This window comes from Biomphalaria glabrata, chromosome 16 (genome assembly GCF_947242115.1).
Source record: "Biomphalaria glabrata chromosome 16, xgBioGlab47.1, whole genome shotgun sequence".
Lineage (NCBI taxonomy): Eukaryota > Metazoa > Mollusca > Gastropoda > Planorbidae > Biomphalaria > Biomphalaria glabrata.
The window spans coordinates 3,236,351-3,253,720 of NC_074726.1; the positions used below are offsets into that span (position 1 = coordinate 3,236,351).

The following is a 17,370-nucleotide window of genomic DNA, read 5'->3' on the forward strand; positions in this document are numbered from 1 at the left end:
TATTCTTGACTAATGCATATTTACACACACTTTTTTAAGATTTTTTTTAGGATAAGAAAGATAAATTATTAGTAAAAAAAATAAATAAGAAAATTTTTATTTTTGAATTGAATTTTTTAAAGTTAAATAATTCTCTTTGTTCTCTGTGAAACAAGATGAAAATTTGTTATCGTGTTTGCTCTGAAGTTATAATGCTATGTAAACGTAAACTGTTTATTTTTAAATTCTGTAAGAACTATCATGATAAAAACAAAATAGGATAAATCTTCGAAAATAAGCGATATAGTGTATGATTATATGGCATATAGGAACACATGTGTCACCAAAAACGAGATTCCTTGTGGTAGACGCAATCAGTAGAAACAATTAAAACCTGCGCAATATAGAAAATATCGAACTTTGTCTGTTTGTACCTTCACCGGCTCCTATCCTTTAAAAAAAGGGAAACAATTTCTCGGTGTCACATTTGTAAGATCTATCCTAGCATTTAATGTCTACAGAATATTTTTAGCATTATGCCGTACAGCCCTATATCTTGCTAGAACACTAGAAGTAATGAACAAGCCTCTCTCCCCATTTGCGTTACCTCAGTTCATAAATAAAAAACAGGTGACTAAATAAAATAATTCTGCGTTAGTAGTGTTTTTTTTAAACCCATTTTCTGGCTATTATGTCAAGGATGTTAAAATATTGGTAGACGTTTTAGTGAAGACACCGGAAATTTCCGTTATTACTTTTAAACGCTTTAAGGAAACTAATGGACAATATTTAGGCAGACTTTGTTTTCACATATTTATGTTTATGTTAGTGGTCTATTAGCGATATACAATTAGAATAAAAAAAAATTTAAACAATGTCCAAAGTAGATAAAGAGTGTTTAAGGAGAAACTATACTTTTGTTACAAATGAGATCGACGCTCTGGAACTGGTTGACCGTTTAGTTGAAAGTGAAGCCATAGGCCTATCATCGAGTGATAGAACACGTATTGTTGATATAAATTCAAATATTGTCAGGAATAGCGTTCTTGTCAATATAATATTAAATAGCAGCTCTGAATATGTATTAAACTCTTTTTTGAAATCGCTAGAACCAAAGTACAAACATGTCCTGGATAAACTTAAACAGCAAGGTAGACAAATCATTTTTTAAACCACGTTAACATATGATAAATCTAATGAACAAAAAAAAAGTGTGTGTGTGTGTACGTTACTGTAATAATTATACCAAAAAGAGACATGCAGATACATAAATACAGAGATGGATTGAAAGTGCTAGATACAATTACGAAGATAGAATTGGCCTGACCGATTATAAATGGGATTAACTTAATTCTGGAGGAAGGGAATTAACTCATATTGGACTTACAAAAGGAGAGGATACTAAGCGGTGTCCTGTATGTCTTTTTGTGATGGTAAAATCACAAAATCCTGACCTAAAGGGTGATTTTTTTTTCTAAAAGCTTTTTTTATGAATGATTTTCTCAAACAACTGCCCAAATGTTGTTTTTTTTAGCCAATGTCTTTACCAGCACCCTTTTTCGAAGTTTATGAAGTTCATTTTTATATTTAATATTCAGATTGCCATACCAGGCAGTGATATTAAAACTTAAAATATTGCAGATATAAGCATGATAAAACATCGTCAATGCCTTTACGCTGACGTTGAATGATGACTTTATTTTTAAAAAAGTAATCGTAATCTTGCTGCCCTTTTTGCAAAAAAAATAATAAAAAAATAAAAAAAAATAAATTTATTGTCTTAGATAGTACCAGTGTATTAAAAAAATGCACACGCATGGTTAATGGCTGTTAAAACCAAAACTGTTACGTTAAATGTAAAAGTTTACAGAACAAAAAGCTATTAACTTTAACTAGATATGTACTTATTGGTCGTCTTCCTGGAGTTGAGGAATGCTAATAGTACAAGAGAATAATGACTCATGAATTTGCTCAACCAATGGCTAAATATTCTTATTTTATCGTTGAGTATCCTGTTGCAGTTGAAGATAGTGCACAGCTGATGAAAAACACTGCATGCAAAAGTTATGCGTATTCTTTTATGTGAAATGTTATTTTTGATGTAAACGAAGCGTCTGTATTAGGCTTAAGTTCGTTTCTAACTGGTAGTTTGAGACTCTGTCCCTTTGGAGAAGGTCTACATGGACCATACATAAAGAGAGAGAGAGAATCAAAACAGTTCGGCACCACAGAGTCCAGAGAACAGGTCCGGTACAGTTGAGTCCAGTATGAGATCAGGACAAGGAAGAGAGTCCAGTACGTGATCAGGATAGCAGTTGTACAGTTAGAAGTTTCGCTTTCCCAATAGGATAGTATTTGGCTAAATAAGGTATCATTGGAGCCTGAAGCTTTTATTTTTTATTTTAAATAAAAAGAACTTTTATAAACAATACCGCACATTTCTTTCAGAGCTGCGGTCGATCCCTTCGGCAAAAGTAGTAGAATCACGTAAGTAATCATTAAAATTCGTGATGGCATTTATATTTTCTAAATTAAAAGCCAAGCAATAAAATTTAATCTTTTATTGACGTTTAGAATATTTTTTTTTCAATTTAAAAAATTTATTTTAAATTCATTTCCGCTAAAACTAAGAATTGGTTTGATATATTTGTAATAGCTAATAACTGTAATACGCTATGGTTGAAATGATATATATATATATATATATATATATATATACATATTTATGTATATGAGTGTTCCAGTCTCTATATATATATAGACCAGAACACTCATAAACCAATCAATAAAACGGCCCACATTACAACGCCCCCCAACCTCCAACATAATTTTCTAGTCCTCAAATTCGATGTCCTATTTTGTGTCTTTTAACTTTCAAATGAAGGGGCCACAACCCCAATTATAGAGTATGCACAAACCCTTCTTAGGCCCATCAGTCGCAGCCTTCCATCTCCCTGCACTATAATACCCCTCACATCTACACACAACATTTTCAAATAAAGCAGCCCTCCCCGCGGATCAGTTTGAAAGAAAAAACATCCCTCTTCTAAACTCTTTATATATTTATTTTTATTTTACCATTCATAGATGTAGAGCGGCACTATTTTTAGAATAACCATCTTCACAAACCGTAATATCCGCCCCCTTCCTCTAAACTCCCAACTCGAACTTGAAAATGACATGTCCTAGGCTGAAGTTAATTAAGAACAGTAAACACAAGAATAAATTATTTTAATATGAGTTATGTTCTTGAGACGAGATCTTTACTTTTTTTTTGTTTATGACTTTATTAGCAACTTTTGTTTTTATTACGTTTACTTAAATACTAATTATAACAATGTACACATTATCTTAAATGAATTGTTAATAATGAAAAATAAGTTACAATTATTCTGATATTTGAAATCATCGAAAATATTGTTTTTTATATATTGTATATCAGAACATGTACAAAGTTAAACTCTATTAATAATGATAAAGGGACAGAAACAGAAAAGCAAGAGAGTTCAAAATTAAAATAGAGACATAGGAAATATTTAGTGGGATAGGATTAACAATAAAAGAATAAACGAAAAATTAAAAATAAAATCATATTACCATATAGTTGCAGGCCATAGTTGCGCATTAAAGTGCCAATCTGTTTCTTTTAATGAAATCATTGTAACTTTTAATGTGCTTAGGTATTAGACATTTCTGAATTGTATTGTTTAGATGTTTTTTAAAATAGAATTTAAATGTTTTTAATTACACTTCATAAAATTGTTAAATGTTGATTGATGGATTGTCATATTATAAAAACACGTTCATACTTTTAACTACTGGTTCATTTTTAGATTCTGGGACGATATTTAACTTTCTATATAGAATGTTAAGGAACAATACAAATAATATCATTAATTTAAAAAGATAGAGAAAAGCAACAGATATAAAGATACTCTAAATGAAAGAATGACGAAAAAAAAAGTTAGAAAAAAAAAAGAGTTCTAACGATAAAGTAACTAAAGTAAAATTAAATCAAAACAAAACAGCTTTTTATCGTTATTTGCAGTGTTCCAGCTTGGAAAAACATACTGTAAGTACTTTAAACTTTACAGTCTGTCTGTCTGTCTGTCTGTCTGTCTCTATCTATCTATCTATCTATCTATCTATCTATCTATCTATCTATCTATCTATCTATCTATCTATCTATTTATCTATGTCTATCTATGTCTATATCTATGTCTATATCTATATCTATGTCTATATCTATGTCTATATCTATGTCTATATCTATGTCTATATCTATGTCTATATCTATCTCTATATCTATCTCCATATCTATCTCCATATCCATATCTATCTCCATATCTATCTCTATCTCCATATCTATCTCTATCTCCATATCTATCTCTATCTCCATATCTATCTCTCTATCTCTCTCTCTCTCTCTCTCTCTATCTCTCTATCTATCTATCTATCTATCTATCTATCTATCTATCTATCTATATCAATGTATCTATGTATCTATTTATCCAGTTGAAGTTTCAATTTCTCAAAGAGGGTATGTACCAAAAGTTTCCAAAATTGAACTAAAAATCTACAAAAATAAATGTGAATGGCCCCTCCTTAGTGTCAACCACTTCACGTATATGGGCAGTACACAGACACAGTCCAGTGGCTAAGGCCAACAACGCTTTTGATCGCCTCCGAGTGAAAGTACGGTCTCTTCGCCAGACAACAAAACTCTTTGTCTATAAGCACTGATTCTCATCGTATATTCGAATAGCTCTGAGACCTAGTTCTTTATACGATGCACCTATAGCCCCTGAACGATCGCATCAAATATGCCTTTGCTTCTCAAAGGGCATACAGTGGCAAGCCTGCTTTAAAAAAAAATCATAGATAGGGGCTGGTGTGAACAGTGTAAAAGCATTAAAGCAATACTTACCATTTGACAATTAAAGTGGTCAGTTACCTATCATATTGGGGATGACTGCATGCCAAAGAGCTTAAAAGAGACGTTACCCTAAAGCGTAATATAAACACAATCATGCGCCGTTTAACCCTAATTGACTTAGAGGAAAGCAGCGGGTAGCGAATAACGTCTTATAGAGACAGTTAAAAAAACACACAGGAAGTTGGATACACATTTGCGACCCAAAGACGAGTACTTGTCAGAGACGCAGAGATATAACAAAATTTAAATATCTCCCCCCTAGGGTAAAACAACTTTGCATGCACAAGATGTCGCAAAGTATGCATGTCGCAAGTGTGAAGCACTGAATTCCTTCTTAATATTCGAAAACGAAGACATTTGCTTATTGTTCTTGGGCATCATATGGTAAAATAAAAAAAAATTATATGTTATAAAAAGTAATAAGATAAGTAACAGATATAAAGATTCTCTAAATGAAATAAAAAAATGAAATATATAAAGCATAAGATGTGATTAAATAGATTGGGTAAATTAGAAAATAGGATATTAAAGAAATGTAGATGGTTCTTGGTAAGTAAATGAATATCATCTTTTTTTTTTCTTTTTTTTTTGCAGTATTTCAGCTTGGAAAATCACTTAGTGAGTACTGTTCTAGTTTTTAGCTTAAATAACTTTTATGTTTTTATATTTTGACAATTTTCTTTTCTTAAGAATTAAATTTCAAAGCCTTATTTTTTAAAATATTCATAATTGTTTGAAATAAAATTTTAAAAACATCAACAACAACACGTTTTTTTGCTAGGCAACATAGAAAGGCAGAAATGTAACCGGGGGAAAAGTCACTAAACGACAGATAAAAGCAAAATAGTTTTAGTTTTAGTGTTTCTTGATTTTTTTTTTGAAAAAGGATTATTGCACAGGTGTGGCTTACTTATGATGGCACAAAAGGGTAACATGCAAACAGTCTCAAGACTATTTGGGGCCCTGGAAAGAAAAAAAAGATATTTATGGGTTTCAATGTATTGAATTTATGTAATGTTTTAGTTATATTAAAGATGTACATGCAATTTATATTTATTAAATAACCATCAAACGCTATTTGCAGTGTTCCAACTTACGGAAACCCAGGGTAAGTACTGATAATTTTAAAGTTACATTTTTTAAAGAAAGATTTAGGTTTGTTTGATGTAGATGTTTCGGGTGTTCATTCAAATTCTGAAAATAATTACATCCTTGTCCAAACTTTTCACAGGACTACTTGAGATAGCAGGGGGCAGGGTTCGATCCCAGGACTTCAGAGACCACCGAACGACAGTCCAGAGAGCATACCACACGATCAGGCATTATTCCCCATAAGTTGTAATAAAACTTCGGAAAAAATACATGCAATAAATTTTTTTTTTTCATTTTTTTAAAGTTGTTGAATATGATTAATAAACATAAAAACATGTTAGATATGAAAGAGAGAAACAAATCTATTACTTTTATATTTGTGTCAGGCTCAGTGCACAAGTAATCTCTAATTATGGAATTTATGGTAAGAAAATCATCTGTTCTAAGAAGAGCGAGAGAAAAGTTTTATTTTTTTTTCTATTCTATCATATCCTATCCTATCTATCCTATCCTATCTATCCTATCCTATCTATCCTATCCTATCTATCCTATCTATCCTATCCTATCTATCCTATCCTATCTATCCTATCCTATCTATCCTATCCTATCTATCCTATCTATCTTATTCTATCTATCCTAATCTATTCTATCTATCCTATTCTATCTATTCTATTCTATCTATTCTATTCTATCAAGCCCAGTGCTATTTTTGCATACACTGATGGGTCGGCATCAATAGATTCTGGAAGAGCAGGCTATGGAGCCTACATCGACTTTCTTGGCTCTTACATTGTCAAAGTCTTTGGACCATGTGGTAGTGTTTGCAGTTTTGATGCGGAGACCATGTCAGTCTGAGAAGCCTTAAAAGTCATTCATTCTCAACTCGGTGAGGAACATTTGAGGGCAACACAGATTGTTGTGGTCACTGACTCAAAATCTGTGGTCACTGACTCAAAATCTGTACTACAGGCTTTGCAAAGCCCCGGACCATGGCCCCCCAATATCAACACTGTCATCATGGCTACACATAACATTAAACAACGCTATGGCACCCCTGTAATAATGCAGTGTGTACAGAGTCACATAGGTGTGACTGGCAATACTATTGCAGACTCCTTGGCCCACCAAGGAGGGCAAATTCCACCCACTGAACAGGCTGCAAGCTTTCATCAAGCCCTGGCTATAATTCAAAAAAACAGAAATGGAAAAGTGGTTTGAGTGCTGGGACAAGTCCCAAAAAGCCCGTGGAGTCTAGGAGAGCATGAGGCGCCCTGACCGCACTTCCCCGTGGTGGAGGCTGTCCAGGCCTGAGCAAGCTATTATAGCACAGTGCAGGACAGGCCACTGTCCTGTTGGCTCATATTTCTCGCGGCTATGGTCAAATTTTGATTCACGGTGCCCCCGCTGCGGGAAAGAAGAGGAAACCGTGCCTCATATTCTGTTTGACTGCCCCAGACTTGCTGATCTCCGTCTCGACAGGTCTGGGAAACCCAAAATTCTCGACCTGTATGGCGACATTTATGCACTAAGCAAGACAGCAGGGTTTCTGTCCAGGGCTTTTGCAAGAGAGGATTTGAGCCTCTCAAGCCCTCACTCTAATGGAGTTTGATGATGATAATGATGATGATGATCTATTCTATCCTATCTATTCTATTCTATTCATCCATCCATCCATCCGTTTTAACATGATGCTTAAAACTTATAGAATGATAGAGTTGATATTAACTCGTGTTCCATTTAAGTAGGTTTTCAGTTAAAAACTTGTGGATTTGGAAATAAAGTAAAAAAAAATAATATTTTTAAATAAACTCTTTTATTCTAAAATATTCTCTTTAAAGAAAAACGCGATGGTTTCACTTCTTTCGGGACCTTGACGCGTTCATCCAGTGACACACACATAGAAAACAATCACTAGTAAAAAAAAATATTAAAAAATTCAATACTTTACTAAAACAATGATAAAAAAAAAGATTGAATGGCAAATGGCGGTATAATAAAATTATGTTATCTCATATAACCTATAATATAATTAAAACCGCAACATTTCTTCAATTATTTGTTAACGTGTGGTTTACTTTATGCTATGGTAAGGGTATGTTTTAATTTTGAAAGAAATCTAAATTTGTTTTTTTCTTTTCTGTTTAGTAAACGAACAAAATGTTAAAAAAGAAAAACTAAGACAAGAAAACAAAGAATTACAAGAAACACTTGGTTTGTATACAGATACAAAATGTAGCTCTGCATTTGTTTTTTAATTTTATAATACATGTACTATGCCTTCTTTGTTCAGTTTTCTGCCTGCCTGCGTCTGTCTACCTACCTGCGTCTTCTCGCCTGCCTGCCTGTCTGTAAGTCAGCCTGCCTATCTATCTATCTATATTTATCGATCTATCTATTCATCCCATTCTATCCAATTCCAATCCATACATCCATTAATTTATATATATATATATGAATATTGTTCACTAAGTATGTATGCTGTGTTTCATTAAACAATGCAAATTGTTGATACAGAAGATACTATCAGTTTAAAACTTTTTTTTAGAGATTGTCATTTTAGCTCTCGTGTTTATGTTTGTAATGTTGTAATGTCTTGAGACTACATTTCGTTTGTTAGAAGCGCTCTATAAATAACATTATTATTATTTTTATCATCTTCGAACTTCTTTGCTACCCTTATCATCTTCGAACTTCTTTGCTACCCTTATCTTCGAACTTCTTTGCTACCCTTATCATCTTCGTACCTCCTAGCTACACTTATCATCTTCGTACCTCCTAGCTACACTTATCATCTTCGTACCTCCTAGCTACACTCATCATATTTGTACCTCCTAGCTACACGTATCATTTTCGTACCTCCTAGCTACACTTATCATATTCGTACCTCCTAGCTACACTTATCATATTCGTACCTCCTAGCTACACGTATCATCTCTGTACATCCTAGCTACACTTATCATATTCGTACCTCCTAGCTACACGTATCATATTCGTACCTCCTAGCTACACGTATCATATTCGTACCTCCTAGCTACACTTATCATCTCTGTACATTCTTGCTACCCGTGTGCATCAATGAACTCGTACCAATATGAAAAAGATCACAAACTGTTTGTGGATTACAAGTATATTACCACAGAAATTGAAGCACGCACTTGTCAAGCTATTTAAAAAAATCTAATTTGACCCAAAGATCCTCAATAACTATAGCCTTTTTAGCTTGGTGACCCCTTTTTACTAGTCCCTACAATGCGGCGACCCAGAACCGTAAATGATATTTTTGTTCATAAGCATAATTTGAACCCCTAATACTGGCCTAATCATCTGATATGCATTGGCAAATAATTGTGTTTGATCATAAAAATTATTGTAATTAGGGGCCTATATTCTTGTAATATATACATCATTACAATAAAAGGCAAACAAATAAAATTTTATCTTATGACAAGCATTTATTAGCTTTTTTTTTCTTATTCACCTTAGCATATGTAAACATTTGAAAAGCATGGCATAACACGGATAGTGATCTGCAATTGCAGGTTACATTGACACAATATTGTCTCAGTCTGCAAATAAGCCAACACCAATGCAATAGTGGATCTAGTTTCTGTTCCACCAGATTAACCCTTAAAGTGCTGAGCTGTTATACAACGAGTGTATACAAAATGGAATTACAATTCTGAAGATTAGAGGCTAATGTACCACACGCGTTTTAAGGGATAATAGTTCTCATAACATTCTTTCCAAGACCACAACGAATGACATCTACTGCATTGAGTCTTTTTCTATTATTGGCTTTATTACTGTCGGGCTGAAAAATAGTTTTCGCAAAAAAAAAAAAGGCCACATAGTGTGAACATGGACAATGGAAGCGCAACAGACGAAACGGAGTAAGACTGCAAACTCTTGATCCTTATTTATGTCAGTAACGTTAAAGAGAGAGGCCAAGTGCGCTTTAACTTGGCTTGGCTACCTAGAAGGGGGCTCGAGGTTCGACACCCGACTCGGGCAGAGTTGTGTTTACTGAGCTGCCTAAAGGCAGCACGGAAAACCAACTCCTAGATACCCCCTCCCCTTCCCCCACTGGTCCACAAATGAGATTGGACCAAAAGCGCTCTTGCTATAAGCACGAAAGTAGCGTTTTATAAAAGCTATAATAATAATTATACATACTGCTGTATTCATTTTGTTTAATGTAAAATTCTTTCTTGTTTAGGCAAACTTTCGATATTAAGAACTGCTGAAATAAACTCATTAACCTTTGAACAAGGTATCAGTGTTGACAAAGTGTAATAAATAATTTAATTGTGTGTCTGTATTTTATAGATAGGTAAACAAAAATGTGGCAATAATACAGGGATTCCTTTGCCAATAAAGCAACATGTTTCAGATGTAAATCCTATGATTTACACAGTCTTCGACAACAAAAAAATGGCATATATGGACCCTTCGGTGTTTCAATGGTACAAAGAAAGCATCAAATCTAAAATAATGTAAATCATTAACTATATGACTAAAAAGAATAAACACAATTTTCTTCAGATGAAAGAGTAAAGTTCCCATTTCAGACCTTGCGTTCCACAGGTCAGATGAGGTAAAGGTCATCCCTTTTGATGGCCAACGGTTAACGAGTATTTCATGTGGCCAGCACAACGACCAGCTTTTTAACATCCTCCAACAAATGCAGGTACACGTAACAGTTGGTGGGTTTCAGGGGAACCTTTAAAACCCCAAAATAAAAAATGTCAGCGAGATTTGAGTCCGTGCTCTCTGACTAATTATATTAAATTTGGTTATTTTAGTGTGTTTTCAAATTTTCGTTAATTAGGCTTAATTTTCATTATCTCGTAATGTTTGCTTTATACATTTTTCAATAATAAATTTTTAAAAAGTTGGAGAAGCAAAAATTGCTACTTATCTGACTTGCTATTGTACATAGGTTTTTCATAGTATTTAAAATTTACTAATTTTACATTTATAAAATGTGAGGTTTAATACGTATAGCATTTATTAGAAAAAAAAAAGTAATTTCTAAAATGTTTAACATTTATTTCTTATAATCTCAAAAAATCTTAGCTTCAAAAAATGAAATTCTGTAAATGGTTTTTACATTTATTTTGTATTATTTTTTTCCTTATTAGAACATCCAAAATCAAGCAGACGAGATCTCCCAGAACCTAAAGATGTCTCAAGTATTAATCTAAATGCATCAAGCCAACAGAAATTAATTCCTGTGAAAGATTTTTTATTGACACATCTTCCCCCATGCTATCAGCATGTTGAGATGTTGAGCTTAATCAGGTCCTTGGTTGATATCACTGTCAAAATTGAAGTGAATGATGTGGACCAAGAGAGAAAACAGTTTTGGGATGGAGTTCAGACATCAGTACTGACTTCAAAGTCTTTGGATACAATGGACGTGCCAGGAAGTGCTGAAGGTAATCCAAAAAATGCCTCAACTAGGAAAACAGAAAATACTTTCCATGAATTTTCTATATTACATAGTAAAGGGGATGTAAAAGATTTTACAGGGACGTCTGATGGCATTCGTTTATCTGATGTTGTGTTAGGAAGTGGTAAAGTCGATGACGTGTTTATTCGTACAGGGTAAAGTCGATGACGTGTTTATTCGTACAGACGGCCCATGTCCATGTCATAAGAAATGTCAAGAATGGGGAGAAATACGAGTGCTGACGTCTGCTCAGTTAATGTACGACGACGATGACGCCAAACATTTCGTCTGCACATTTTTTTATGACGACGACGATAAACGAATGGACCAACTGAAATCTGCTCGAGGGGACAGAATAGTCCTGAGAGATTTAAAGAAAGATGTTTGTATGTTTCTCTGTGTTACTTGTGATGTAGAGCTTGTAAGAAAACTTGAAGGAATGTTAGACAAGTTTGAACAAAGTTGGGAAAACGCTTTTGACAAATATGCCAACACTGTGAAGTGGGAAAATGAAAAATTGACAGTCATAGTGTCTCATCCTAACGGATTAAGAAAACACATTTCCCTTGGTAAATCTTTGACTCCAAATGTGGAGAGCTCTGACAAAAGACCACAATATGAAACTCCAACGTGCAAGGGAAGTACAGGAGCTTATGTACTGATACCAGACTTTGACGTTCATGATGACGTTTAATCTTTGCTCTTGTGTTTGCTATGGATGTTAACTCTTTCCCTCCTAATTGACGATGCCAACGTTGATTTCACCTCACTAAAGTAAATTATTTTTTCCATTCATAAATTTTAACTCGTGTTGTGTAAAAAAAAGCATGCATTTTCCTACAATTTAATACCAAATATAACTTTCATATAACAAACAAAAAAAGTTATTCAAGTTTAATCGGATCAGGATGGCGAAATACAAATCAGCGAAATGAATAATACTATCGGAACGAGGAGAATAATGACGGAGAGAAAGAGTTAATATAAAATATACTAAATTGAATATAATTAACATAAAAGATAACATATATACGGTATGTATAATACATTTAATTCTTTTTTTAGACTTGAATAATTTTCTAAATACTTTTTTCTGAAACTTAATCTTAGTAACTTTTATATGGCACATGCATTTTTGTCTACAAGTTTTTGGACATTTAAAAAAAAAAGATAATCATGACCTCCTGGCCTAAACTTCCGGCCGAACGCTAAGGAGAACGGCAGGTAGGATTCGACTCGGCATCAACATAAAGACTTTCCAAAACGAAGCCCTATTTATGCTTTATTACACTTAGCTGAAAATATAAAGCTGGGAAGAGAGCTGGTTGTCAATTGAGCAAGAAGTTAAAAAAAAAAATTCTTATAATTTTTTTTCTGTTTATTTTTTTTGTCAGCATATCAATTTAGTGCTTAGGAAACATTTAGTTCTTACACATCTGGCTATTAGGTTCCCAAGAGTTTTTGTTTTATTTCATACATATTTTGTTGGGAAAAAATGTGGTATTTTCTCTTTAACTACGATTACTTAATAGTGTACCATCACTTGCTTCATGTATCAAAAAATCATATTTTTCATTTTTTCTTTTTATGATTTTGTTAAATCTCAGGAACTGTTTACTAATAGGGCATTAAACTGAATTTTCTAGTTTATGTATACCACTTGTGTTCAATATTATAAAAACTCAAATCATCACATTTTTTTTATATTCCATAAATAACACTATGGCCTTCTTTCATAAATTTGATCTGAGAGAGGCTATTATAAAAAAAAAATAAAAAAAAAATAAGTATATCTTACCTTTATATTTGAACGTATTTAACAATTATTATTTTCAACTAAGTCATTTTACTTCTAATCGAATGATGCTAGAAAAATGTAATAGACTTACATTAAGGAAACCCAACTGTACCAAAACGTCTGCTTTGTTATTAACAACATCGTAACATAGTTGACCTAAGTGTATTTATTTCTTATTAACAACATCGTAACATAGTTGACCTAACTGTATTTATTTCTAATTAACAACATCGTAACATAGTTGACCTAACTGTATTTATTTCTAATTAACAACATCGTAACATAGTTGACCTAAGTGTATTTATTTCTTATTAACAACATCGTAACATAGTTGACCTAAGTGTATTTATTTCTTATTAACAACATCGTAACATAGTTGACCTAACTGTATTTATTTCTAATTAACAACATCATAACATAGTTGACCTAACTGTATTTCTTTCTTATTAACAACATCATAACATAGTTGACCTAACTGTATTTATTTCTTATTAACAACATCGTAACATAGTTGACCTAACTGTATTTCTTTCTTATTAACAACATCATAACATAGTTGACCTAACTGTATTTCTTTCTTATTAAAAACATCATAACATAGTTGACCTAACTGTATTTCTTTCTTATTAACAACATCATAACATAGTTGACCTAACTGTATTTCTTTCTTATTAACAACATCGTAACATAGTTGACCTAACTGTATTTATTTCTTATTAACAACATCATAACATAGTTGACCTAACTGTATTTCTTTCTTATTAACAACATCATAACATAGTTGACCTAACTGTATTTATTTCTAATTAACAATAGATGATTGAAAGGAAGGGCTGTCAGTGACACGGTTTGTTTCTACTTAGTGTAATACATCTTAGTTTGATTTTAGCCATCAGAACAAATCTTATAAAACATGAGCCGTCCAAAGCATTATAACTACATCAAGTCGTCTCTTAAAAAAAATGTGTAATCATTTTTCTCATATTGAATACTGCCATGTTAATGGCTTGGATTGTAATTAGCAGCTAGATAACCATTACACTGTTTGTGAATCGCGTATTATTGTTAATTATTATTGTTATAAGTATAATTTCTATTTTCTATTTCATTATTATTCCTTTTTATTTTGTTTTCATCTTGATTATGTATATATTGTGAATATTTGTAACTTTGGCTGACTTTATTGCACTGGTGCTTTGTGGCAAAATAAATAAAATGGCTAAAATGGTTAACTCTTTCTCTCCTGATTAACGATACAATCGTTGATTTGACCCCATTAAACTTATTTTTTTGAATCATAAACTTTAACAATACAAAAAATATCGGGAAATACCGTTACTACTTTTTCTTTCGCCATTGCTTCTTCCTGGTTGGCAAAAAAAATTGCATACAAATTAACCACCAAGCGACAAAATCTGATATTGTACATTAATATTGTCATGGCTAATGGTAAGTAAATATCACCAATCATCTCAAATACATGGGAATTTTTTTAGTCTATAATGCACTGTCTACAAGTCCTAGTGGATTGCAGAATTATACATGGCTAGTGAAATTTCAGAGATGGACTAGATCTTGATTATTTCGTTTTTCATCAATTTTTATTGAGTTATTATTTTATGAAGGTGAAACAGTTTTTTTTTTTCAAATCCATGTTTTAACAGTAACTGATCGTGCAACCTTAGAAAGAAGAAGACAATGAGTTAGTAGTAGTTTTACACATTTACACTCTGGTTGACAAAACAAGAAATCTTGAAAACTGTGATGAGAAAAAAAGCTGAGGTGGTTCGGTCATATTGTAAGACATAAGTCACAGTCAAAAATCATACTTTAAGGTATTGTGGGAGAAAAAAAGTGTACACAATTTAAAAGGGGAAATAACTCCACTTCTAAAAAAGAAGTATTTATTTTCATTTCTTGATACCCATAACTAATTGTTCATTTTTTAAACTGATTACTTTTTAAATTGATTTGAATACTTTTTAAATTGATTACTTTTTAAAATGATTACTTTTTAAAATGATTACTTTTTAAATTGATTACTTTTTAAAATTATTCCTTTTTATATTGATTACTTTTTTAAATGATTCCTTTTTATATTGATAACTTTTAAAAATGATTCCTTTTTAAATTAATTACTTTTCAAATTGATAACTTTTTAAATTATTAACTTTTTAAAATGATTACTTTTTAAAATAATTACTTTTGAACATGATTATATCTTAAAATGATTACTTTTTACATTGATTACTTTTTGCTAGATACAAAAAACACCTGTTTAAAGTTTCAAAGTGATACGTACATGGGTATGGGAGAAAAAACGTGTACTAGAGGTTCTGTTAAACAGAAAGACAGACAGTTGATATAAACTTTGTGGAAAAAAATGCTCTAGTTTGTCTTAATTACCATATTAAAAACAACAACAAAAGATGACCCCCTCAGCCCATCTACAAAACCATTTTTTTTAAATCTTCTCATATATTTGAGATACTATTATTTCTGTGATATCTCTATTATCATTGAAAACTTACACATTTAAACAAATAGTGTCTAAAATCTAATTCTTTTTTTTTAGGATCTGTCAAGCTCAAAACTGCTGATATTAGACGTTACAATTACTTGACGAACGAGAAAAATGAACGACTTTGCGCAATAGATTGTCACGAAGATAAATTTGTATTAGCTAGTGAGTTTCCTGACTCAGAGATGAAAAAACAGTGCCAAAAGATGAACATCTTAGAGTTGGTCAATAATTCAATACAATTGTCAGTACGAGTTGAGGTGCGACTAACTGAACCAAGCCAGGGAAGAAATCAGTTACAAGAATCTGTTCCTGAAATGTACAGCAAATTCAAAAATGTTGTCATGCCACATACCGGAAGTGGGATCATTAAAGACATATACACAAACGAGTCTTCCTCCGAAAGTCAAGTAGAAGTTTGTACAGCAATGCACGTTGTTTTTAATGACGAGGAAGCCAAAAACACGAAATGTAGTCTATATTTTGATGGTGAGGGTTACAGAACGGTTATTTTAACCGGAACAAATGAATCAGGCTCAAACATCAACAGCGATTGGTGTAAATTTCTTTGTAAAGTCGACAGCCAAAAGATTGACGAAATCAAGGAGAACTTTAAAAAGTTTGAGACAGAATTGGGGAATAAAAAACGAAAGAAGATGAACAGAAAAAGAAAAGTAATTTTAATCTCCCATCCACATGGCGGTTATAAATATATCTCTATTGGAGATCAAATTATTGAAAAAGATGGCATCAGGTATGACACACCATCTTGTAAAGGTTGTAGCGGTGGCTATATAATTCCAGTTGGATATATTGATAAAGGTACTTATGTTCACAGCGGATCTAGCTATGAAAACGGTAAAAGAAAGTACGGTTATGCTAGCGGTTTGATTCCAGTAGTAAAACATGGACAATAAATCACCTTTTCTTGACAGTTTGCTTTATACAGTTTTCTTAATTTTAAAATATTTTTGAAATCAAATAAATTTGTTCTGTTGCTAATGTATATTTCGTTGTTGACATTGACATCGTGAGCTTGTTGGTGTATCAAGTAGCAATATATGTTAAACATTCTGATTGTATTTACAACTATAAAAAATCACGCCTGCATTGTTTTTGTTTGTTTGTTTGTTTATGAAGTCGTAACACATGGCGGGTCAACCTAGTAATAAATATATAAAGACACAAACACTGTACTCATTCTCTTGATATTTGGTAAACTGTATTTCGACAAACCCACGTGGAACTCTAATTTTAAACAATTAAAAATTACTATTTTAAAATTATTATAATATGGCGTTCAATAGATTCAAGATTCAAACCTGTATTTATTTACTAAATCCACATTAAAAGTTTGAGTTTTGAGTTTAAGCACAATTTAGGCCATGTCGTGCCCGTAATCCCGTAAGGATCACTCTCCCTGTATTTATTTACACAATCCACATTAGGAGGCAAACTGAAAATATCTACATAACAAAAGCATTGATTCTTCCATTTGGTGAAATGTCGATAGGCTATTTCTAGTTTGGGGATAAAGCACACTACTGCTATCGGCGCTATATGAATTGAACTTACATGTTGATTTAGATATA

At 32.3% G+C, this 17,370-nt stretch overlaps 1 protein-coding gene across 3 annotated transcripts; it reads left to right on the top strand.

The window, feature by feature from the left end:
* The first annotated feature begins 624 nt into the window (after window positions 1-624).
* LOC106066832 (uncharacterized) lies at window positions 625-16,888 on the top strand. Of its 3 annotated transcripts, XM_056014066.1 has the most exons (9): window positions 625-1,130; window positions 2,428-2,466; window positions 4,028-4,051; window positions 5,510-5,533; window positions 6,000-6,023; window positions 8,153-8,218; window positions 10,224-10,277; window positions 11,149-12,493; window positions 15,833-16,888. In XM_056014066.1, exons 1-8 carry the CDS (start codon window positions 854-856, stop codon window positions 11,616-11,618), a joined length of 978 nt encoding a protein of 325 aa, XP_055870041.1. In that variant the 5' UTR covers window positions 625-853; the 3' UTR covers window positions 11,619-12,493; window positions 15,833-16,888. The 3 variants fall into 3 exon arrangements, with proteins under 3 accessions (XP_055870041.1, XP_055870042.1, XP_055870043.1); XM_056014067.1 differs by lacking the exon at window positions 10,224-10,277 and having other exon boundaries at window positions 629-1,130; XM_056014068.1 differs by lacking the exons at window positions 625-1,130; window positions 2,428-2,466; window positions 4,028-4,051; ... (3 more) ...; window positions 10,224-10,277; window positions 11,149-12,493 and adding an exon at window positions 14,553-14,706.
* Window positions 16,889-17,370: the final 482 nt, after the last annotated feature.